This window comes from Mustela putorius, unplaced genomic scaffold, assembly GCF_011764305.1.
Source record: "Mustela putorius furo isolate JIRA1106 unplaced genomic scaffold, ASM1176430v1.1 tig00000382_pilon_pilon_pilon, whole genome shotgun sequence".
NCBI classification, from domain to species: Eukaryota; Metazoa; Chordata; class Mammalia; order Carnivora; family Mustelidae; genus Mustela; species Mustela putorius.
This window is the reverse complement of record NW_025421367.1, coordinates 3,189,144-3,214,698: the sequence shown is the minus strand read 5'-3', so window position 1 is coordinate 3,214,698 and position 25,555 is coordinate 3,189,144. Positions and strand designations below refer to the sequence as shown.

General features: G+C 40.2%; 1 protein-coding gene across 5 annotated transcripts in view; it reads right to left on the bottom strand.

Moving 5' to 3' along the window:
* The window catches only part of ABCG2 (ATP binding cassette subfamily G member 2 (Junior blood group)), a 159,723-nt gene that overhangs the window by 14,185 nt on the left and 119,983 nt on the right, over window positions 1-25,555 (bottom strand). For 4 of the 5 annotated variants that reach the window (XM_013058053.2, XM_045079385.1, XM_004756102.3 and 1 more), the window contains 8 exons: window positions 21,018-21,077; window positions 20,154-20,268; window positions 19,422-19,574; window positions 15,911-16,068; window positions 10,575-10,726; window positions 9,007-9,111; window positions 7,808-8,055; window positions 2,917-2,999 (listed from right to left, as the gene is read on the bottom strand). In XM_013058053.2, coding sequence (XP_012913507.1) covers window positions 2,917-2,999; window positions 7,808-8,055; window positions 9,007-9,111; window positions 10,575-10,726; window positions 15,911-16,068; window positions 19,422-19,574; window positions 20,154-20,268; window positions 21,018-21,077 — 1,074 coding nt within the window. The remainder of the gene's footprint in view (window positions 1-2,916; window positions 3,000-7,807; window positions 8,056-9,006; window positions 9,112-10,574; window positions 10,727-15,910; window positions 16,069-19,421; window positions 19,575-20,153; window positions 20,269-21,017; window positions 21,078-25,555) is intronic. The other variant, XM_045079386.1, reaches the window with a different exon arrangement.

Below are 25,555 nucleotides of genomic sequence, written 5' to 3'. Positions count from 1 at the left end.
TATTTTTAAGGGCACATGATGACTAAAACTCGGTAAGGTAAATGAACGTAAGCGCTAACCATATAACAGAAAAACCGGAGTGTCATCCACCTCCCCCGAGCAAACAAATCAAAAAAATAGAAAAAAATTATTTACAAACAAAAGAAAAAACAGATAAACTGGACTACATCAAAATTTAAAACTTCTGTGTTTCAAAGGACACTCAACAGTGAAAAGATGATCCACAGAATGTCAGAAAATATTTGCAAATTTAGACCTGATAAAGGATTAATATCCAGAATATATAAAGAACACTTATAGTTCAATAATTTGAATCTCCAATTAAAAAATGGGCAAAGGATTTCTCCACAGAAGATTTCCCAAAAGAAGATACACAAATGGCCAATAAGCACAAGAAACGGTTCTTAATAGGGTGCCTGGGTGGCTCAGTTGGTTGGACAACTGCCTTTGGCTCAGGTCATGATCCCTGAATTCCAGGATCGAGTCCCTCCTTGGGAGGTCTCCTTGGGGGGGTCTGCTTCTCCCACTGAACTTCTCCTCTCTCATGCTCTCACTCACTTATTCTCTCTCAAATAAATAAATAAAATCTTAAAAACAAAAAAAAAAGAAAGAAAAGAAAAGAAAAAGTTCTCAATATCACTAATCATGAGGGGAATGCAAATCATAAAACCACATCCCCTGACACCAACTGGGATGGCTATTATTATTTTAAAAAGAAAAGAAAAGGAAAAAGAACAGAAAATACTGTTTGGTAATGTTGTAGAGGAATTAAACACTTGTGCACTGCTGGTAGGAATGTCAAATGATACAACTGCTGTGGAAGATAAAATATTTCAAATAATCCAATAGCTCTACTTCTGAGTATAAATCCAAAAGAATTTAAAGCAGAGATTGAGACATATTTATTTGTACAACCACGTGCATAGCAGCATTGCTCAAGGAGGGGCAAAGGGCAGGCCACTCCAAGATGGGGGTCACAGCAACATGAAAATTATTTTGAGTTAAAAGCAATCAAAAAAAAAAAAAAAAGCATTCAAGGCCTCCAGATTCAGGAAAACTTTTCATCTCAGGGCACCTGGGTGGCTCAGTCATTTAAGCATCTGCTTTCAGCTAAGGTCATGATTCTGGGGCCCTGGGATCAAGCCCTGAGAATGGCTCCTAGCAGGGAGCCTGCTTCTCCCTTTACTTCTGTCTGCCTCTCCCCCTTGCTTGTGCATGAAATTGTGTGCTTTCTCTGTCAAATAAATAAAAAAAAGAAAAAAAACTTCTTACGGGGTGCCTGAGTGGCTCAGTTGGTTAAGCAACTGCCTCAGGTCATGATTCTGGAGTCCCGGGATCGGGTTCTGCATTGAGCTCCCTGTTGAGCAGGAAGTCTGCTTCTCCCTCAGAACCCTCCCCTCTCATACTCTCTATCTCTCATCTTTCTCTCTCTCTCTCAAATATATAAATAAAATCTTCTTTAAAAAAAAAAACTTCTTATCTTCCCCTCAACTGCCTAAATTTACGTTAGAAAGGAGAACCTGTACCAGGGAGAGAGCCATTAAGAAAGATGCCTCTTTGCCTAAGAAACTTATTTGCATAAAGAGGGCAACCTTTGTTTTCCAAACATCTCCCAACTTTTTGCTAAGGTCTTTCTTCCTTTACCCTAACCACCCTTCTCCTTAATTCATATAAGCATCGTGTTGTCTCACTGCTTTTGGAATTTGCATGTCTGTGTGGATTACCTGTACACATGCTATTAAATTTGATTTTCTCCTGTTAATCTGTTTCATGTTAATGTGATGCTTAGTCCTACTAGAAGGACTCTGAATGGCAGAGGAAATTCTTCCTCTCCAACATTCACAACAGCCAAAAGGCTGAAATAACCCAAGTGTCCAAGGACAGAGAAATGCATAAACAAATATGGTATTCCATACAATGGAATATTATTCAGCCTTTAAAAGAAAAGAAATCCTGGGACACCTGGGTGGCTCAGTTAGTTAAGCGGCTGCCTTCGGCTCAGGTCATGATCCCAGCGTCCTGGGATTGAGTCCCACATCGGGCTTCTTGATCGGCAGGGAGCCTGCTTCTCCCTCTGCCTCTGCCTGCCACTCTGTCTGCCTGTGCTTGCTTGCTCTCTCTCCCTCTCTCTCTCTCTCTCTGATAAATAAAGAAAATCTTAACAAAAAAAAAGAAAGAAAAGAAATCCTGACATGCTACAATATGGGTGAACCTTGAAGATAACTATGCTAAGGAAAATGAGCCAGTCACCGAAGGACAAATACTGTATGATTCCACTTATATGAGTACCTTGAGTAGTCAAACTCAGAGACAGTAAGTATAATGGCCATTTCCAGGCACTAAAGAAAGGGAGAATGAGGAGTTGTTGTTCAATATGTACAGAGATGCAGTTTGGGAAGATGAAGAGTTGGAGTTGGATGGTTGTAATAGTTGTACAATAATGTGAATGTACTGGGGAGCCTGGATGGCTCCGTCAGTTAAATATCTGACTCTTGATCTTGGCTCAGGTCATGATCTCAGGGTCATGAGATCAAGCTCCACATCAGGGTCTGCACTCAGTGCAGACTCTGCTTGAAATTCTCGCTCTTTCTCTACCATTCCCCATGCTCACATGCTCTCTCTAAATAAATAAATAAATTCTTTTACAAAGTAATGTGAATGTATTTAATGTCACTGAACTATATGCTTAAAACTTGTCAAGACAGTAAAAATTAACAACCTGTATAATCTGTACAAATTACATATTTATATATGTATAGAGACCATCCCCCCCACACACATTCAGCTTGCAATTCACTGACTTATCCTGATCCTCAGTTGACTCTGTACTTGTCTCAAATCCAAATTCTTAATGAATTTTCATTACTTGAAAGATGTAACAGCACTTTCTCACAATCAAGATTCAAATTTACTTACCTATTCTGGATTCCTGTAGGATCATTTTTTAGATCATAGAAAATGGCACCTATAACCAATCCCAGGATGATTGTTACAATTATCTTTTCAAAAAGAAAAAGAAAAACAAGTTTTAATGCAAGATAAAAACTTAATACACCATTTATTATTACAAGATATGTAATCAAATTTCTCCATGGAGATACATGCTTCCAGTGGTTCAAAATCCTTGGGTGAATATAAAACAGTGTATGTTATGAGACTGCTTTCTAAATTAAAAAATAACTGATCCATGTTGGAGAGGCTGACAGAACACAATACCCCCTGAATGCCAAGGATCCTCCCAGTGATTCACCAGGCCAATTCAAGGTCCAGTTCAGGCTACAAGGCCTGGGAAGGCCAGCAGAACAATGGAAGCATCTGGCTAAGTCATTGGAGGAGTAAAGTCCAAATGGATAAGAGTTCTGACCTGAACTCTCAACCTTTTGTTCCAGTGAACATGCAGTTTTATATTTCAAGAAGTACAAGTAAAAACAGGATATCTTTACTCTTACTATTATAAATAAATACAATTTTTTGAGCACACATAAAAAAAATTCTAACAATGTTATTCTGCATGATAAGGAAACAGGCGTTAGCTGACCACCCACCTGACCTAGAGGACAGGGCTTGCCTGCACTGGAAAAGTGCAAAGTCATAGCCACCAAAGCATTCAGCCAGCTCTCTCTGAGGGCACTCACATGCTGCCACTGCCCTTTCTCATGTCACAGCTCCTCTAGCAACCTTAGTCCAAGGACCTACAGCCAACACTGTAGAACTAAGCTGCTTAGCCATTCTTACCTGCATTCACTTACTCGCTTTGGGGACTCCTAAGAACAGTACATAAACATCACTTTTGTTTTTAAGACTGACAAAATGAGGGCACCTAGGTGGCTCAATCACGTCTGCCTTCAGCTCAGGTCATGATCTCAGGGTCCTGGGATCAACCCCCACAGCAAGCTGCCTGCTCAGCAGGTTGTCCTCCCTCTTCTACTCCCCCTGCTTATTTTCCCTCTCTTGCTGGGTCTCTTTCTGTCAAATAAATAAATAAAATCTTAAAAAAAAAAAACAACTAATCTATAGTCCCACATTAAATATCGCAATGTAAAGATGAATCTCTAAGAGTTATGATAGTGTTTTCCAAATTGGTTTGATGAGAAAAACCCATGGCACATTAAACAAACATTAAATCCTTTTACACAGATGATCCACTTACTCCCAGGTCATCCAAATACAACCTTTAGTTAAATGGCATTATCGGAAGCAAAGTCTGAACCACATAAATGACTACTTGAAATCTAAGCATGGCTGTAATATTACAAATATGAGATTTATCAGTAGGAAGACATAAAGCAGTTTAATAGCCTCACATTCAAACACTTAAAGAAGTAAACCATACATACCAGATTAAAAACACTAAACCAAAGGTCGGTAAGCTAGGGTCTACTTCTGTTCAGCCCTCTAGCTAAGAACAGGTTTTACCACTCTTCTCGAAGAGTGAGAGAAGGAGACTATTTCTTGCCACATGAAATTTAGATGAAATTCTAATTTGGTTTGTGTCCATCAGTAAAGTTTTATTGGACCATAGCTATAATCATTTGTTTATGTATTATCTATCGCTCCTTTCTTGCAAAAATGGCAGAATTGACAACCTGAGACAAAGACCACAGGGCCTACAAAGCCAGAAGTATATACTATCTACCCCTTTACAAAAAAGATTTGCCTGCTCCTATCCTAACATGCCAGTATGTACAAATCAGAACAGCAGATGCTCAGAGAGATGCAGTGTTCTATCTTTGTTTTACAAGAGCTCCGTGAATTTGAGCACTGTTACGACTCCTTCTGTCAAACAGTTCACTGAGGAGGCAAGCAGGGTGAACACGCAGCCCGGCAGCACTAGGCTGGGTCTACAGCTGAAGGAAGCCCAGCAACAGAAGATGCAGAATTATGCTGTATTAGAAAGAGCTCCACATTCTAGAAAAGGGATGCCTGTTACACTGCTGCTGGGAATGCCAACTGGTGAAGTCACTCTGGAAAACAGTACGGTGGTTCCTCAAAAAGTTGAAAATAGAGCTACCTTATGACCCAGCAACTGCACTACTATTATTTACCCAAAGGTAATTATTTACAAATCATTTACCTAATTCAAAGGGACGTATGCATCCCTATGTTGCGGCATCATCTACTATAGCCAAATTATAGACAAAGCCCAAGTGTCCATCGACCGATGAACGGATAAAGAAGATGTGGCGTATATACAATGAAACATTACCCATCCTAAAAAAGAAGGAAATCTCACCATTTGCACAACATAGATGGAGCTAGAGAGCATTATGCTAGGCAAAATAAGTCAGAGAAAGACAAATACCATATGATTTCACTCCTATGTGGAATTGAAGAAACAAAAACAATCATAGGGGAAAAAAGAGAGAGGCAAACCAAGAAATAGACTCTTAACTATAGAGAACAAAGAGATGGTTCCCAGAGGGAAGATGGGTGGGTGGATGGATGAAAGAGGTGATGGGGCTGAAGAAGGGCACTTGTGATGAGCACCAGGGTTTGTATCAAAGTGTTGAATCACTGTATTGTACATCTGAAACTAACAATACACTGTATATTAGCTAACTAGAATTTAAATAAAAACTTAGAAAGAAAGAACTCCACATTCTAATCACATCCTGCCCAGCACTACTGTATGTGTGACTTGGACAAGATACTTAAAAATCACTTTTAGAAAAAAGAGAAATTTACATTATTTTCCAAGTAAAAAAATATAATGTATACATCACACTAAAGAATCAACTCCAGTACATTATCTCACTGTTGAAAAAAATGGGTAAACAAGGCTAACCTCATTTATCAGATATCAATGATATCTGTTTCCAAATGATATCAAATCTTCTCTTAAAAAAAGAAAAATTTAACTTTGATTGATAGTACACAGAAGTGTTCATATTCTGAGAGAAATACAAAATTATAGTAGCAAAAATGTTTGGAGCAATTAGCAGTATATCTTAAAGAGGGACAGAGATTCTGAGTACTAATACTTAAAAGGCAACAGCACCAAAGTACGAAAATTACGGCTCATGTGGTTAAGAAGTCAGTCATATCTTTTTTAAGATTCATTTATTTATTAGAGAGAGAGAAAGATCTCATGCACCCATGGGGTGGGGTGGACGGGGCAGAGGGAGAGAGTCTTAAGCAGACTCTACACTGAACAAGGAGCCCAACTCAGGGCTCAATCCCACAACTCTGAGATTACAACCTGAGCTGAAACCAAGAGTCGGCCACTCAACTGACTATCCCACCCAAGTGCCCCAGGAAACGAGTAATATTCTATTAGTGTAGTGCCAACAACATGCCATCTTTTGGTACTCAACAGAAATCCAATGACTGATAATAAATAAAACCAACGACCCCCAAATAACTGGCTAAACTGATTTCCTTAAAAAGAATGGACCACTTCAACAGATGTAGTATATATACACAATGGAATATTATGCAGCCATCAAAAGAAATGAAATCTTGCCATCTGCAATGATGTGGATGAAACTAGAGGGTATTATGCTAAGCAAAATAAGCGAATCAGAGAAAGACAATTATCATATAATCTCTCTGATACAAGGAATTTGAGAGGCAGGGTGGGGGTTATGGGAGGTAGGGAAGGGAAAAATGAAACAAGATGGGATCGGGAGGGAGACAAACCATAAGAGACTCTTAATCTCAGGTAACAAACTGAGGGTTGTTGGGGGGTAGGGGGGTAGGGATAGAGTGGCGGGTGATGGACATTGGGGAGGGTATGTACCCTGTACCTATACCCCTGGGGCATATAATACATTACATATTAATAAAAATTAATAAAAAAGAAAAGATGGACCAACAAACTGGTAATACTAGGGGTTTGTAGAACAGAGCACCTGAGAATAACAACAATAAAGGGGTACTAATCAACAACTACCAACAGAGCCAGCCAAAGGGGAAAAGAACATGATTTCCTTTTCATCAAAAGAAAGTTAATGGGAAAGCAAATAGCCTTATTTAGTAGAATTCAAGCCTGCTTACTATGTTGTGTTAATTGCCGACTGTTTAGGTACCTAGTGCTTTCCTAAGATGAGAACTCCTAAATGAAGAAGGTCAATGATGAGGAAAACCACTTGCACACAGGCTCCTCCCAGAGAGAGCAGATGACCCCCGTGACCTTCAGCTGCATTCAGTGAATCTAGATGCCAGCTTCCCTGACCTCCTGACTTCAAATGCAATCAACCCCCTTCCACTCTGTCCCTCTCTCCTTTCTTTCTCTCTTCTCTTCCTTTCTCCCCCACTGTGCTTCAACTTTCTCCATAGCTCCTTTTACCATATGACTTGCTATCTATATCTAGTTCATTACTGTATGAATTTGTCCCCTGTCACTCCTCATAGGAAAACAAGCTCTATGAGAACAGGAGTTTTATTTTCACTGATTTTGTTCACCCCTGTATACAAGCTCCCAAAATGGCACACGTAGTCAATGAGTCAGGAAACGAATGTGTGCAGCCACCAGAAAACCCTAAATGTGGCTAAACACTTCATTTCACCATCTTTGAAGAAAAGATTTTTCAACAAAGATTACCCATTACAGCTAGTCTAAATCAACAAGAAGTCTTAATTAGGTAGTCAAAAAACAAAAACAAAAACCCACCAAAAAAGTTTTCCATAAGTAAAAATTTCATGGTGTTTCACTTATGCTATTGGCTATTTTTATATCCCAAATGGAGTGGAGATAAATAAATGGAAGCTTGAGTAGAAGATAAGCATAACCTTAATAGATTATATCAGAACCTAATGCTCCCACATGATTATGTCCCAGCATAATCCAAAGAATCTGCCAGGTTACCTGAGCTATAGAGGCCTGGGGATTACCCAGTAAATTTTTGAATGAACGCTTGGAAATCCATCTGAGTTGATGACAGAAGGAGGTGGCATAGGTGATCTCCTTTAAGGCTGAGCTCTTCCTTTTCTGACCCTTTAGGACTTCATCTAACTCATCTTTCATTTTTCTGTGGAAGTCAGAGTTGGCATAAAACTCAGCTATTTTTTCTATGAGTGGAGTACCTCTCTTGGAAGGCTCTTCAGTCTCCTTGACTTTGGAATAAAGGTGGATAAAGAAGGGAAACATTATTCATAAAATAACAACTGATTTAGTCCATTTTCCTGTAACCCCTTTCTTTGGTTCCTCCCTAACATCATAATTCTAATGCTTGAGTATAAAAAATTATTAGATCTGTCATTGCTTTACAATATTAGAAAAATAGTTAATTGCCCGACTGCTTCCATAAACCTATGAATATAGCAAACCTACTGCCTTCTCCTAACTCTAACACTTGAACCCTAATTCTTTTAAAATAGACTACTTACCAGAAGGAGTTATAATTCCTGATATACAAACCTGGTCCTTGTTTTCTTCTCTATGCAAATATATAAATTGCCAAGTTTCTTATTTCAAAACATAATATAAATGGGTATTTTTAATGAAATTTCCCCGTAAAAGTGACACTATCACATGTATACTCATGTATACATTCAGTCAAAAATATACCAATCACGGAAAACAAAATCTATGTTGACCAGTGCTATAGAGTGAATGTTTATGTTCCCTCAAGATTTATATGCTGAAACCCAATCCCCAGTGTGATCGTATCTGAAGGGTGATTAAGTCGTATGAGAGTGTAGGCCTCATGAATGAGATTAGAACCCTTATAAAAGAGGCCCCTCCTTGCTTCCATCATGTGAGGAGGCATCGAGAAGATGGTCACCCATATTTGAACCAGGAAGCAGGTTCTCCACAGATACTGAGTCTTTAGTACCTTCACCTCGGACTTCTGACTCCAGAACTGTGAGAAATAAATGATTATTGTCTAAGCCACCTAGTGTATGGTATCTGTGGTAGGCAGCCCAAATGGACTAAGACAGCTATTACCAGAGGACAGCATTAATGTAAATTCATGTAAAGCCATGTTTTCCTGAGCTGCCACATGGTTAAACTTCAGCCAATTCCATTCACAATAATCTGTGACTCTCAACAGATTCACATACCTTCACCCTCTTGGTCCTCTCTGTTCAGTTTCACAGCAGAGGAATCTCCATTAATGACATCCAGGAAGAAATCTGCAGGGTTATTATAAGGCTCACACTGGTAACCTACAAAAGGAAGGCAACTCAGGTATATAAACTTGGTCTTGGAAAGTAAAAACTCACTTTCAGGGGTGAGAGAGGTGAGGCAGGGAAAGAGAACAACTTCTCCCTCAACTCTCTTTCTTTTCTCCCCTCTTCTCCTTTCACTGATTTACCCTTTCTTTTTTATACATTCAATCACATGAAATTTCAACAATGCTCCGTCTTCCAGAAAAACAACATACCCAAAGCCAACCTTAGACTCCCCAAAAGTCTGAAGTTAATAGCTGGTCCTTATTCGTCATAATTCATCAGGTCTCAAATGAAACCTGAAACAGCTATCAGTATGCACTGATGCTTATCAGAACTGCTTCAAAAATCTAATTTGGTCAAAGGGGAAAAAATTAAGTTAAAAAAAAAAAAGGCCGTAGCTAGGACAAATGCTCCTTAAAGCAAAAATGCCAGGGCACAGCAAGACAGCACCTGGGAGAGGCCAGGGGTGTGTTCGGTTCTCCCAGTTCACCTGCCAAATGATCATGCGTTGTGCTGTCATAATTCCAATATAGAGAACAAATCCCCAGAGCAGCACTCCCAAGAGAATGTGACTGGCACAGGTGAATGCTTATCTCAACTCCTTGTGGCGTGATCCTCTGACTCAAATTGACCTGTAGTCTATTAGGTTCAACTCCCCTAAACTCCCTAGACTTTGTGTGCTTATTAACTTTAAATGAGAGAGATTAAATAAAAATCTCAGAAGATGGCTATTGAATATTTAAAAGTGTATTTGGAGTCATGGAGCACCATCTGTAATCCTATCCAAATACCTCTAAAATGAAACAGACTGCATGAGTCATAAAAAAAATTATATATTTCCATTCTAAATAGAACCAGGCAGTCCAAAACTGTCAGAAGTGTTGGCCCCTCAAAGTAAGACTTACAATGAGTCATTCTATTGACTGGTAAGTCTCTTATACCCCCTCAAAGCCTAAATCTGTAATTTAATGTTACTAGAAAATTTTAAGTAGCATCTCCATGAATCCCGACCAGAGCAGATCAACATCCCGTAAAAAGGAATGACATAAGAAAGCCTGATCCATAATCTGGACAAGAAGACAAAATATTGGGGGATATTATGAGACCTTTTCAAAAACGTTTGACTGACAGATAACTGGTTATAAGGCCAACACATTCACTGAACTGTTAGTGAAAGGTCACCAGAACTGGGAAGAGGGTCAGATATAGGCCCAGTAGAAATATTCATACATATGTATGCAGGCATATTCGAATAAGACAGGAAAGAGAACTAAAGAACAAGGTAGCACTGTAAAGTGAAGAAAAATTCTAGCACCAAACTCACCAAAGATGTTTTGGAGTGGTGGAAGCCATAGTATGTCTACTCAAAGACCAAACAGCACTTCTGGAGACCTCCATTGCTCTCTTTCAGGTTTCTTTTAGTAAAGGATCTTATTGTATGAAAAAGTCAAGCATACCTACTGATGCAAAGTACCCCAAGGCCTCCTGGGCAGGCCCGTGGAACATTAGTTTTCCTGAGGCCAACAAGGTGAGGCTATCAAACAGTTTGAAGATAGAATAACGAGGCTGATGAATGGAGAAGATGATCGTTCGTCCCTGTTCAGACATCCTAAGTTAAAAGCGAAAAAATAAAAGTCATTAAACATCTAAAACTTGAACATCACGGCAACTTTAATCATCTATTCTTAGTTCGACTTGATTTTCTCTTACTAACTCCTTATTTCATATTATCTGATGGTTAGGGGACCTAAAGGCAGTGCTTTTATGAAACACTAGGGTTTCATAAAACACTAGTGAGTTCCACGGGCAGTTGACATCAACCAGAATATTCATGAAAAATGCAGATCCCTGGACAGTCTTCTCAGACATACTGGGCCTAATGAATCCATATTTCTAACAGGCACCCAGGTAATCTTTAAGAAAACTCAAGTTTGGGGGGCGCCTGGGTGGCTCAGTGGGTTAAGCCACTGCCTTCGGCTCGGGTCATGATCTCAGGGTCCTGGGATCAAGTCCCGCATCGGGCTCTCTGCTCAGCAGGGAGCCTGCTTCCCTCTCTCTCTCTCTGCCTGCTTCTCTATCTACTTGTGATTTCTCTCTGTCAAATAAATAAATAAAATCTTAAAAAAGAAAACTCAAGTTTGGAAACATATCATGGACTGAATGTTAAAATGATGGATGTATGCCCCATTTTCACTGATCATTTAAATCTCCTCGTTTTGTAGGAATTGGTTTTCATTCTTTTGCCCTAATGATACAATTAACATTACTGAGTACTTACAATGTCTTTGCTATTATATACTTTCATACTTATCTTACTTCTCACAATACTGTTACTAGGCAGTACCAATAATATTATTACCTTTATGTTAGGGATGAGATGTAGTGTGTTGAACGACTGACCCTAAGGTCACAGTAAGGGGCGAGGCTGGGATTTGATCCCTGGTCTGATTCCAAGGCCAAAACATTGCTAAACTACATTTACATGGGAGGTACTACTCATGGATAGAAGAAACAAAAGGTCAAAATCACTTTTGAAAACCTGTCATTATTGAAAATATTTTATAAGTGGTATCATATCAATTTAATCACTTTCTAAGCACCTACTGCATGTTAGCAGTAGGTACAAGGTTACTCTGCCTCAAAGAGGATCAGGCCAGTAGATTCAACCATTTCAGTACAGTGTGGAATAAAAGAAGCTGAGGGTTCCTTATAAGCTAAATGCAAGACCGTAACCCACTCTGAAGATAACATAAGTAGTGCATCAATGGGGCCAACCAGAGTAAGCCAAGAAGAGAAATTGTAGTTAAGCGGAAGGAAGACGGCAAACAGACTATGCAATAACAAGGTCTATTAAGGAGATTACAAGTACTTCCGTGTCACTGCAAAGCCCGGATGTGTGCATGGGGATCGAGGCCAGGGGGAGGGGAAGAAGCTATGAAAAAGAGACTGCCCCCAAAAATCAGTCCATGAGGAGTCCCTTCACTCAGAAGCTGCAGCTTTCGTCAGAGGGCAAGAAAAAGCCAGTGAAGGACTGAAAGCAAAGAAGTGCTTCCATGAGAGCTTTGTGGTCTAAGGACCAATGGCATCAATATCAGTATCTCCTGGGAGACAGGAAGACTCAAACTCCATCTCAGAGCAATGGAAGCAATCTGATGTTAACAAGATCCAAGTGATCAGTGTGCACAGTGGTGTCAAAAGTTCTAGGTTAAAGCCCTCCAGCCCAGGGAAAGATGCCTATGTGCTAACTAGTGCAGAACAGGGTAAAACATGACAGAGCCTAGAGCATTCCACCACCCTCTAATGAACACTGTTAACACACTGAAAGATAACATTCATTCTCTAACAGAACCTGACCCATTACTTGGCATCTTCACTTTTTTGTGTAACTGCCATCTCAAACTTAAGATGTCTAAAATCTTCCCATTTCTTCTTACCCTGGCACAGAGACCTGATTAGGAGGGCATGAGCGTCTGAGGAAGCACAGCAATGACAAGGAGGGGATGCCACAGGAAGAGAATGTGTGTGGTAGCTTTTAAAAAATTGGGGTGGTAGGGAGCAGTCCCAGAGGTGGTGGGCAGAGAGCATGGCCAGCGTGACTAGATCATCAGTTATATTTAACAATTAAGTTACTTGGCTTAGAAAGTAAGTAAATGTATTGAGATAATGGCAGCAAGTTTTTGCCTGTTTAAAAAGTCATTTACAGGGTGCCTGGGTGGTTCAGTCGTTAGGCGTCTGCCTTCGGCTCAGGTCATGATCCCAGGGTCTTGGGATCGAGGCCCACGTCAGGCTCCCTGCTCGGAAGGAAGCCTGTTTCTCCCTCTCCCACTCCCCTTGCTTGTGTTCCCTCTCTCTGTGGAATAAATAAATAATATCTTTTAAAAATATCATTTACAAATACGGAAATGGCAAAGACTAAAAAGAACATTCAAGTGTTAGACTGGATTGGAAATATTATGCACTCATGGGTTTCTTGATACACACAGGCTAACAGAGCGATAATTACAGATGTATGTTTGCATGTATCATTCTATTCAAACTATATACACATGAATACATAATAAAATAATATTCTAAATATTTCCCATATAAAATATAGAACTAGGAGTGCCTGACTGGCTCAGTCCATGGAGCATGCGACTCTTGATCTTGGGGTTGTGAGTTTGAGCCCTATGCTGGGTGTAGAGATTGCTTAAAATCTTTAATAAAAAAATACAGATACATATTTCTGTGTTATATATGCACAGACATAAAGCACACACATGTACACAAGTATTTCCTAGGTATGTCTGCTAAGTTGGTCTGGAAGCAATGAAGTGACAGTAGCAGTGAGCACACTAAGTAATTAGATCTTGGTTTCTAAATTCTGACTACAACAGAAGGTACCAGGACTCCACAGAGAAATATCTGACACGGGAAAAGTACAAGATGAGCCTGGAACACCTTGTTGATCATAAAGTAAAGAACTGCTTGAAGAATGATTAGGGAACATGTCAAAAGGACACAAAAGTCAGACTGGAAAGGCTTCTAATGGCTAAATAAGGGCTAATCTAATCATAAAATATTTAAGTTATATAATCCACTGATCCATTAACGAAAATAAGAATATGAGAAAACATAAATGGGGAAGGAGGAAACGTTCTTTACAGTAGAATGCCAACTAATATATGTAGAAGGAAAGATGTAAATAGAAAATCACTTGGCAACTATCATACAAGTAATTGATAGAGGCAGAAATTGCTAGTATATGTTAAAACTGGTGGGTGAAGATTTGTTGAGGAATAGGGTACGGACATATTATCTGATCATCTCAAATACCAACCAGTTATGAAGGGAAAAAGAGTTGCTTCATAGCAGGTAAACCCAGCAGACACCAACACGACCAGGTGGTGGTCATGAATATCACCCACGGTGGGAGAAGTCAAAATCAGTTAGCCCCTGATTTATGCAGAACACGGCATCATTTCTGTGGTAGCCCTGCCAAGAACTCATGGCCTGAGTCTGGTCATGAGAGAACCCTGGGGGCATCCAAGTTGAGGGCCACTCTACGAAATGGACTCTTGAAGACAGACAAGGACTCGAGAGCCAGCAAAGACTGAAAAACTATTCAGGATTAGAAAATACTTAAAACAAGAGGTTCTAGAGAACATTCTGAGTCAGAAAGGAGAAAGAAATAGTTCTGGGACAACTGGTGAAGTCCAACTGAAGTCTATGGGTTGGATGGTGGTGATGGCAACAATGGAGACGTTGCGGCTGGGAGGTGTGGACCGTGGTAGTGTAGGAGGGGCGTCCTTGTCTCCTGGAGTTACACTCCAGAGTATTTAGGGGTGAAGGTATATGATGTCAGGAAAAGACTATGTGGGGTGGAGGGTTAGAGAGAGAGCAAATGCAGATAAATAGTAAGTTAGGAAATCTCAGTAAGAAGACATGAGATTTCTTTGTACTAGTCTTATAACTCTTCTGTAAGGTCAAAAAAATTAAAAAAATTTTTTTAGATGTCCAAAATTTAGCCTCTGAAATTTCTCCTATCGACATATTCCTCCCACTGGAAGAATAAAAGTAAATGCAACTATTTTCTCCATTCTTCCATTTTTTAGGCCCTAAAATTTAGAAATTTGTTTTCACGATAAAACCACACCTCACGTCCAATTCATGTACTAATCCTGTTGGTTCTATCTTCAGAATAGATGCAGAATCCATGACTTCTCACCACCTCACCACTACCACCCTACTCAAAGCCAGTATCATATCTCAACCGAGCTAATACAAACAGCCTTCTGACTAGTTTCCTTGCATTCACCTTGCCCAGTTATACAGTTCTTTTCTCTACACAGCTGCCACTTCTCTGTTCTAGAACTCTCTAAAAGCTTCCATGTTACCTAGAGACAATAAAAGCCCTAGTTCTTACTGTGGCCTACAAAGCCTGCATAATCAGCCACCCTCTCAATTCCATCTCATGTCCTATTCTAATTGTTATGGACTAAATTTTGTCCTCCCCTCCAATTCATGTTGAAGTCCTAACCCCTAGTACCTCAGAATATATCTGTAGTTGGAGATAGGGTCTTTAAAGAGGTAATTATGGTTAAACAAGGTCATATGAGTGGCCCTTAATCTAATAAGGATCATTGTCCTTATAAGAACAGGAGAGGAGGCCCCAGATGCACTGAGGGAAAATGAAATGAAGACACACATTGAAGACAGCTACCTGCACCAAGGAGAGAGACCTCAGAAGAAATAATCCTGCTGACCTCTTATCTTACTTAGACTCCTAGCCTCCCAAACATGTGAAAAACTAAACTTCTGTTGTTTAAGTCACCTGTGTACCTGTGGTCCTACATTATGGCAGCCCCAGCAAATGAATCAGTAAGCAGTCTCCATTACCCTTAGTTCACTGGGGTTCAGTTCCTTCCGACTCTTTTGATGTTTCCAAACACATCACGCATGCTCAGGACCCACAGCTCTTCCCTCCAGCAAGGACTCTCTTCCCCAGACATCCAGGCCCCATTCCCTTGCTCCCAGCTCACATGTCACATCAGTGAGGTCTTCCCTGACCACCCTGCTATATAATAGAGCACCCCCACTCCCACCACAGCCATCTTTTGCTACACTCTTACCCTGCTTCATTTTTCTTGAAACACTTCTATTTGTCAGTTGACTACTCCCCTCCAACAAAGAAGGAAGACAATTTTGTCTGTTGTGTTCACTCTTGAACTTCCTGCACTGAGAATACTACCTGGTGCATCGCAGGGGATCTGATATTGGATGAGTGGAAGAAAAATGTTCCCATCGCATTTACCTCTTCAGGAGCAAAAGGACAGCATTTGCTGTGCTTGAATCTAAGCCAGTGGTGGGCTCATCCAGGAACAAGATGGCTGGATCGGTAATAAGCTCCATTCCAATACTAGTCCTTTTTCTTTCTCCTCCAGATACACCACGTATAAATTGAGTTCCAACCTAAAGCACAAATAACATCATTAACAATTACAACCACAGCTACTACCATTTGTTGAGGTCCTACAACATGCCAACCCTATAAGAGGCACTTTATCTCATTGTCCTCACTTATTACAAATAACAAACAAATGAAATTATGGGAGAAGAGGTAGGTTTCTCTCTAATAACATGAGCAAACTGAGGCTCAGGTCGGGAAGTGGCCAAGCCTGATATGAACACCATGCTTAATAGTACTTCTCATTCCCTATCAAGTCAAATAGTTAGTTTTAAGATAGTTAAGTTGGAACAATAAAACATATGGCCCTGGCATAATGAAATCACAAAGCAGAAGGGAGACAAAGGTAGGAGAGGAAAAGGGGAAAGCATCTAGAATTTATTAGTATTCTTACACCCTCCCTCACCAACCCTCTAATAGTCCTGTGGGCGGGATGCAAATGGGAAAGTTCACTTTCTATCACACCATTAGCACCTCTTAAATGATCACAAGGCTTCCCAAACTGACCCTGCCTGTATCCCAACTCACTACAGAATTCCTGATCCATTCTTTCAGACAAATCCGGAAGCTGGAATATTTTACAGGGCAATTGGCCCAGTCTTCTCAACTAGTCAATGTCATTGTGTAGGGGGGCAGGGAAAACAAGAAGGTTTGGGGAGAGGCAGGAAGTAGAAAGGAATTCCTATATTAAGAGTCTTCAGGGGCGCCTGGGTGGCTCAGTGGGCTAAAGCCTCTGCCTTCGGCTCAGGTCATGATCCCAGGGTCCTGGGATTGAGCCCCACATCGGGCTCTCTGCTCAGCGGGAAGCCTGCTTCCTCCTCTCTCTCTGCCTGCCTCTCTGCCTACTTCTGATCTCTGTCAAATAAATAAATAAAATCTTAAAAAAAAAAAAAGTCTTCAAAGAGATAACAAGGAAGTGTTCCTCATGCCTTTGATTGGATCCTATAACAAATGAGCTATAGCAGATATTTTGGAGACAACTGGGAAAATGTGAATGAATATGGCTCTCTCCCTCTGCCTGCCTCTCTGCTTGCTTGTGATCTCTCTCTCTCAAATAACTAAATAAAATCTTTTTTAAAAAAAAGATGCAAAATGAGTAGTCAGGAGTAAAATATGATATTTACAACTTTCTTCAAAATATTTCAGAAGGGGCGCCTGGGTGGCTCAGTGGGTTAGGCCACTGCCTTCGGCTCAGGTCATGGTCTCAGGGTTCTGGGATCGAGTCCCGCATCAGGATCTCTGCTCAGCGGGGAGCCTGCCAACTCCTCTCTCTCTCTGCCTGCCTCTCTGCCTACTTGTGATCTCTCTATGTCAAATAAATAAATGAAATCTTTAAAAAAAAAAAAATTTCAGAAAAAAAGCCAAAGCTAGTATGGGATAAGATGTTAACAACTGGGAAATCTACGTGAATATTATTTGTAATCATACCATTATACTAATTATACTATAAACATGTAATTATGATAGTAATTAGACTACTCACTATATTTCTGCTATATTTAAATTTTCATAAAAAGTAAAAAATTTTAAACTTATTTTCAGTCAATTAAATAAATTCCAAGAAGTCAACAACTACCTTTAGCTCATTTTTCCTGGAATTATATGCAAGGAAGTTAGGGCAATTGACTGCCTATTGGTAAAGAACTTTAACCTAAAGGCAAAGATTGGAATGCACCTTAAGAAAAAGACAAAATCAAATAACAGAGCCAAGACAAAGGAAACCTAAAAACAACATAAACTTCTAAAACTTCTAAAACAAAAATAAATGGTAAATGGTGGCATCTCAGCACTATGTCTTTGAACGAAATGCAAGCAAAATACATTTTATGTTTTTCTAAAATGTCAGACAATATGACATGAAGCAATAATGAGCAGAAACCCCCATTCTTCATTATTTCCAAGTAAGGGATATATATTCAGGGGAATTAAACTATCACCACCACACGCTCAGTCAGCAGAGCATGCAACTCTTGATCTCAGGGTTGCAAATTCGAACCCCAACTCAGGTGTAGAGATTACTTAAAAAAAAAAAATCTTAAAAAAAGAATGCTAAGGGCGCCTGGGTGGCTCAGTGGGTTAAGCTGCTGCCTTGGCTCAGGTCATGATCTCAGGGTCCTGGGATCGAGTCCCGCATCGGGCCCTCTGCTCAGCAGGGAGCCTGCTTCCTCCTCTCTCTCTCTGCCTGCCTCTCTGCCTACTTGTAATCTCTCTCTGTCAAATAAATAAATAAAATCTTAAAAAAAAAAAAAGAATGCTAAACAATAGTCACCATAATCTTAAAAAGCTCATCTTCACCCAAAGCTTCAAAAGTTCCAGGCAAATCTTTCATCCTTAGTCATCAACTATAAAACTCCCTTGTTCATCTCGTTTCTTCCTCCTGACTCTACATAACCACAAAAGGGAGTTATTTTTGTCTCTCTTGCCCACAACTGGTATCTCTAAAACCTAAGAACGCAGCACATAACACACAGCCTGTAAGTAAGTACTGGCAGAAGAAAGGAAGATAGGAAGAGAGGGAGAAAGGAATGGGAAACAAAAGTGCCAAAGAAAAGTCTATAGAGAAACAACTCAGATGCTACACAACTTAGAAATAAACACTGCTGGGGTACCTGGGTAGTTCAGTCACTTAAGTGTTTGCCTTCGGCTCAGGTCATGATCCCAGGGTCCTGGGATCAAGCTCCACATAGAGCCCCGCATCAGGCTTCTCACTCAGCAGGGAATCTGCTTCTCCCTCTCCCTCTGCCCCTCTCTCATTCGTGCTCTCTTGCTCTAGCTCTCAAATAAATAAATAAAGAATCTTAAAAAAAAAAAAAAGAAGAAGAAGAAGAAGAAGAAAGAAAGAAAAAAAAGAAACTCCACTTTGACGAAATATAATTTTGAAAGCCAAATTACAGCAAAGTGAAACATAGAGCCAGAACCCTTGGATTTTGTCATTTAAGAATTCCGGAAATATACCTCAAAAGCAATGGCACAAAGTCTCCTGGAGGAAGAGGCAGGAGAGCTAAAAGGGGAAAGAAAGCAGGAAGAAGGAAAGTTAGTGGAAAGCTACAGCTGAGACCTGACAAACAGTGTGAGAGCATCAAGAGCTATAATCATGGGGAAAGGGCCTTGTGTTTCTTGCAAAGGCACTTCTACACACAGGACCACCCTCCCACACTTCATTTCCAGGATCCAAACATTTTTAGGTTGTTCTTTAATTTCCATCTTCACATTATGTAACAAGTCGCATTTCTCTATATTACAGAAAGCAGCCATTCTGAGCACGCACATTGTAGAAAACTTTTGAGTAAGAGTTATGCTATCCACACAGGTGAGATCTTAATGCTGGCTATGACCCCATCTGGTTTTTCCACATTACCTTGGAATCTGCCACTTTATCCAGACCTAACTGCTGAATGACCTTGTTAATTCGCTCATTTTTTTCATGACTTGTCATGGTTGTTGGAAGCCGGAGAGCTGCTGAGAACTGTAAATTTTCTCTCACTGTCAGAGTTCCCATCACAACATCATCCTTGAAGCAAAATGAATTTTAACAAGACATATTAGGTTTTTTCTAGTACCATCACACTTAAGCACATGTAACTTCCTCCCCAAGAATACCATATCCAACATAAAGTTCTAGCTAATGATGATCTTGCAGGTAGACAAATGACAGTAACTCCAAATACAGACAGCTGGAAAGGCAGATGGCATAATTTTCATTCCCCATCTGTACATCCAAGTCGACACAGGTTGTAATTACGATTACTACTACCAGACATGTCCAGACTGCTTTATACAAATTTAGCAAAACATCTTTCTAAGTTAGGGGAAGGAGAGAGGTGAAGGTAGGGCAAAAAAGGAGAATAGTAGTGTCTTGTGGAAATCATAACTAGAATGGATATCATTGCCCTTACAGCGGTTAGATTTCAGATTCTTCCTGCCTCTTCATTTAACACCACTCCGAATCTAAACAAGGGATTATGAAAAGCTGGTGTGAAGGAAACTGGTTCCATGAACATGTCAGCTGGAAGTACACTGATCTATCAACCAAGGCATTTGCCCATACAGAAATAGAAGAAGGCTAAAATACAAATCCACAAATACTTACTTGTACCACATAACCTGAATTACATTTGAAATTGGCAGGTCGAGGTGCTCCATTTATCAGAACATCTCCAGATAATCCTTTTGGATCTTTCCTTGCAGCTAAGATATCTAACAACCTATGAGAGGACATATTACGTTGTTGTTTTTCTCCATTTCAGGCTGTATCTCTCAGCTACTCTAAATCCAAATTCTGCTCAAGTTAGAATATTGACTGATCAAGAAATTCCATGGATTGCCTAAAATTAGGTATATGGTTTTCTGTTTTTTTCAGGTACTTCCTTGAATTCAATTTTTATTTAAATTCTAGTTAGTCAACATATATGATGAAATTGGTTTCAGGTGTAGAATTTCATGATTCATCATAAAATTACTTATATTTTTCAATTCTCACCTTCCTTTTTTAGTTTATATTACAGTATAACTCAAAAACATGGAACCAAGTCACCATTGGCTGCTCCAGCACAGACTTCCCCAGCAACCTTCCAGGTCATGTGACCTTGGGGGGGTTCTCTCAAGTCAGACAATGCACTCCTTTGTCTAAGAAGTAAGTCTTCACTTAGGCCTTTGGCTCTATCTACCCACTTTCAACTTTTTTCTCTCTCCTTTCCCTCCCCATTAGCTCAAATCATAGTCGACAGCTGTATGCCAGTCACGTCTTGTTATCATGTGCTGTTAGTAAGCTGACCAAGATTTCCCAGTCCTTGGGACAACCAGCCCCAAGCTGGCATCATGCATGTTATCCACAGCACCTAGAACCACACTAGAAAGGCAGCAAACGCTCGACACATACCTGCTCACATGAAAGGCATCCTGAAAAGCACATTAAAACCCCAAAGGAAAAGCTGACTTCTACTATTATACTCACGAAGATTTGCCTCCACCTGTGGGTCCCAGAATGGCATTGAGGCCAGGTCTCATGATGCCACTGTAAGCACAGAACACATCAGTTTATCAGCCCACTTCAAAACCGGTTCTATAAATTTAGAGTCTGTATCTAATATGCTCAATGAAAGTGATTAAACTATAGACGGAAAGCAAGCACAAACCAATGCTGAAAGGAAAAAGACAATTAACGTTATGTCCATTAACGTATGTCAATTAACATAAGTCCAGCACACGAAGGATTTTTTTTTTTTTAAGATTTTACTTATTCATTAGAGAGAGATCACAAGCAGGCAGATAGAGGGAGAAACAGGCTCCCCACCGAGCAGAGAGCCCAACGCGGGGCTCGATCCCAAGACCCTGAGACCAGGACCTAGCCAAACGCAGAGAGGCCCAACCCTCTGAGCCACCCAGGCGCCCCCCACACGAAGGATCTTAATCACTAGTCAAGACCTATAAGAAAAATGGCTTGGGTCCCTCTAAGCTCCTTTCACTTCTTCTCTAAACCATTTATAGTCTTTGAAAAAGAACACAAGAAATTTCAAGTTTCCTTAAAGTCACAGATTCTGATTAAACATATCTGTACACTTACCCCTCTTAACACAGTGTAAAGAATGTAACAAGTCTTAACTAATGTTTGATGACATTAACTGATTTACTTCAAGTCACCTCTGTGGCTACCTACTCTAAGTTCTACACAATTAATAAGTCAACGGGATTTCTAGAATCACCAGTAGCATTCTCACCACTTAAAACTCGTCAGATTAAGAAACAATATATGTGAAGTAGAATTTCAGTGGCTAAGAATAAAGCACCTCATGGGTAAAATACAAAATACCAATTCTTAACTGTCACAAAATTGTTACTGAATTAGAAAAGTAAAATATGTACCCTCAGGATATACTATTCTCTCCCTTATAAAGTATCAGGTAGGTGGGCTGGAAAATTAGCATAGAACTGGTAGATGCCGCTTTCGGTAGGGAACAACCTTTAAGGATATAGAGGCATGGGAGTCCACACAGCATGTCCCAGACAAACCACGATGTTTAAGGGCAGTGAATATCCAGATAGAGAGCAAGAAGGTAGAAAAAATTAAGGCAGGGTTTACTGTGCTAAGACTCAAAAAGAAGGTAAGTAGTTTGAATTTCATCCTGAAGGTAACCAGTAAACTGGCAAGGAAAAATGGACTAGAAAAGGGAGAATGGAGACTATGCCCTCTCCAGGGGCACCCACAGGGTAGAGTCAGTTAAGTATTTGACTCTTGGTTTTGGTTCAGGGCCTGATCTCAGGGTCATGGGATTGAGCCCCACATTGAGCTTCATGCTCAGTGTGGAATCTACTTAATACTCTTTCCCCTGGCTCTGCCCCATCTCCCCTCTAAAATAGATAAATAAGATATTTTAAAAATATATTAAATTTAAAAAAAAAGTAGGGTCTCTCCAGCTCAACAGGCATGATAAAATAGAGACCTGGAAAAGCCTTTTCAAAACCTTGGTGTCTATGCCCAATCTCTGTTGGAACAGATAAATCAAAATTTATCCCAAAATAAAAATAGTATCTATTCCAAAGCTGAAATCTATTTCATTCCCAGGCAACGATTCTCAGAGGCCAATCCTAAGGTTATATAACCAGGAGTGCTGAACATCACAAAGCAGTTGTACCCCAGTTCCCCAACCACAGAGGACCTCAGCATTTACTGACCCTTGTGCTTAAACTGTTACAAGTATAGAATGGCTGGTGGAGGCTAAGAGGGAAGGTAGCCCTCACTCTGCTCATGAACTGAGGTGCCTCTCACTGAAAGACCCAACAAAAAAATGAATTTGATAAAGTGGGAGCAAGCTGTAGAACAGAAAGATCTCTTGTGCTTTCAGTGCTATCTTCCCCACCCACCCCCCACAGTATAAAAAGACACACTGGTTAAGTGAACTTTCAAGATGCATTTATCTGTAGCTTTTGATGGATCTTCTTTATTAATAGCTACCCAGTAGGTGCCTGGGTGGCTTGTTTGGTGAAGTAACTGCCTTCAGCTCAGGTCATGATCCCGGAGTCCTGGAGTCCCAGCTCCACGGGGAGTCTGTTTCTCCATCTGACCTTCTCTCCGCTCATGCTCTCCCCCTCTCTCTCAAATAAATAAATAAAATCTTTAAAAAAAAAAAAAAAGCTACCCAGGAACTATATTAATAGCTACCAAGTAACTTCCTCTAAAATGACCAAAAATCAGCTTGATATTCACTAAGATGTCATTGTCAGGAAACTTTTCCAGGTTTTTAAAATACCTACTCAAATAAAGACCAACAATCCTAAATGATTAACCCAAAATTGAATGTGAACAGGCTAGGACAATCTTTCAGTTCCCTGAGTTGGGTTTTCTTTGGCACTAGACCCTAGCATTACAGAAAACAACAGTACTGTCCAGTCACAAATGCAAGAAAGAGTTCCAGCTGGGAGAAGGGGCTAATTCTCCCTCCATTCACTTAGCACAATTATCCAGTAACTACTACAGGTGGTAAGACACTCTTCTAGGACATGGGATGGAGCTGAGGGTAAAACAAAGCCTAGGACTTGTGGAGTTTGCACTCTAGGCCAGGGACTGGCCAATGGCTAGTCACCTGTTCTGTTCATAAGTGTTACTAGAGCAGAGCCGCATTCATTCGTCTACATCCATGACTGCCTTCACACTGCAGTGACACGACCAAGGAGCTGCCGCACTGATGTGTGGCCCGTAAAGTGGAAAATATTTACTAGCAGTCCCTTTACAGAAAGGCTGTTGACCTCTGTCCTGGTTTATGGTCTACAATGCCCTTGCTCCCTCACCCCGCCCTCCACTCTACTATCATCCCTCAAAACTCATTTTCCACCCTTATTTATGGCTTTACAGCATTTGCATCCAGGGAAGTTTCACTCTTGTACTATAAAGTCTTGTCAACAAGAATGGTGCCATCTCGGGTTCCCCCCACCACACCATAGCATGCAGCACAGCAGTCTACAAGGTAGATCATTAAATAGATTATTAAATGCTGAACACATCAGGTGAAACCCAGCTAACAGACTGAGGTCCCAACGATTACATTTTAGTGCATAATGGTTAATCCTCTGGTCTCATTTTATGGAGAAGTCCATGTCATTCCCACTGCTTGGTGCACCTTTCCTCCCTACCCGACATACACACACACACACACACACACACACACACACACACACACACACAGGCACTCACAGACACTCTCTCTCATGCCCCTGGCCCTCCAATTTAAGTTTAGGGGCTTCCATCATGGTAGAATAACACAGTGCCATGCTCTACTTGTCTGAATCCACCATTAGACTAGAAGGTTTCTGAGAGCAGAGGATATACCTATGTCATAGCATCTTGCACAATGTCAAGCACCTAGCAGGCATCCAAAATTTGTTGAATAAATGAGTCTCTGCATTTTTATAAATGAGAATTACAGGAAAACAAAAAGGCAAGCTTGCAAAAAAAAAAAATGTGAAGAAGTGGGAAACACTCAACAGCTACAACAGAACACGGGCTGTGAAGGGAGATGGGAGGAAGAGAGGGGACCGCTGAAGGGTAGGCTAATTCCTTGTATTAAAGAATAAGAAAAATGAGCAAATCAGTAAGTGTATCAAGGATAACAAGAGCCAGGGTTTTCACTTTTTTAGATGTTTTACAAACATAGAAATGTGGAAAGAACCATGGGCTATCAGATTACAATTGGCGGTATTAATGAGAAGTCCTAGGTTTTAATCTATATATACAGATATAGAGGCAAAAGTATAGGCATATGTGTGTATACATATATAGACATATGCTCGCTAGGTCTACCCACTGAGAGGGCTAAGAACATATGGCATCCCAACAGCAACCAATATTCCAAGCACCCAGTTCATGGTTTGTAAATACCATCCTCCACAAAAAGGAACCATAGCTGATTCCAGGTCTGAAGCAAGATAAGTATTCAGGGAGTCTGAAACTTCTTTCTGTGCCAAAAACTACTCAAATAAGAGGACATCTCAAAAGAATGAGCTGAAAAAAAATAAAGGAAAGTCTCCCACTAACCGAATCAGGAACAATGGGAGTGTCAAGAAGAATAATGAAAATAGTGCATTACCACTGAATATGAAATCCATGAGTCTATACTGAATGAGATGACGAATAAAGCTTTCTTCTTTCAGTAGACTTCAAATTGATCCATGCAGAAGAGATGAATGAAAAGAGAAAATCACCCTTTGATAACTATCATAGTGATCAATACTGTCACTTCGGGCAGGAAGAGTCAATGGGAGCTGAAGCTGGTGGGGTGAAGATTAACGAGGAATACTGTTTTGGGATAATGTCTTATCTCCCTTCATAGCATTTATTAATTACAAAGTGGAAAATGGTAACATTATGGTGGAGAAAGTTGGTAGGCACCAACATGACCAAGTAATCAAGGTTAAGGCATGAGACAGAAATACTAGGTTGGATGAGACAAAGGAGGCATGATGTGGTGGTCAATCAACTGTGTTAAGAGCACAGGTGAC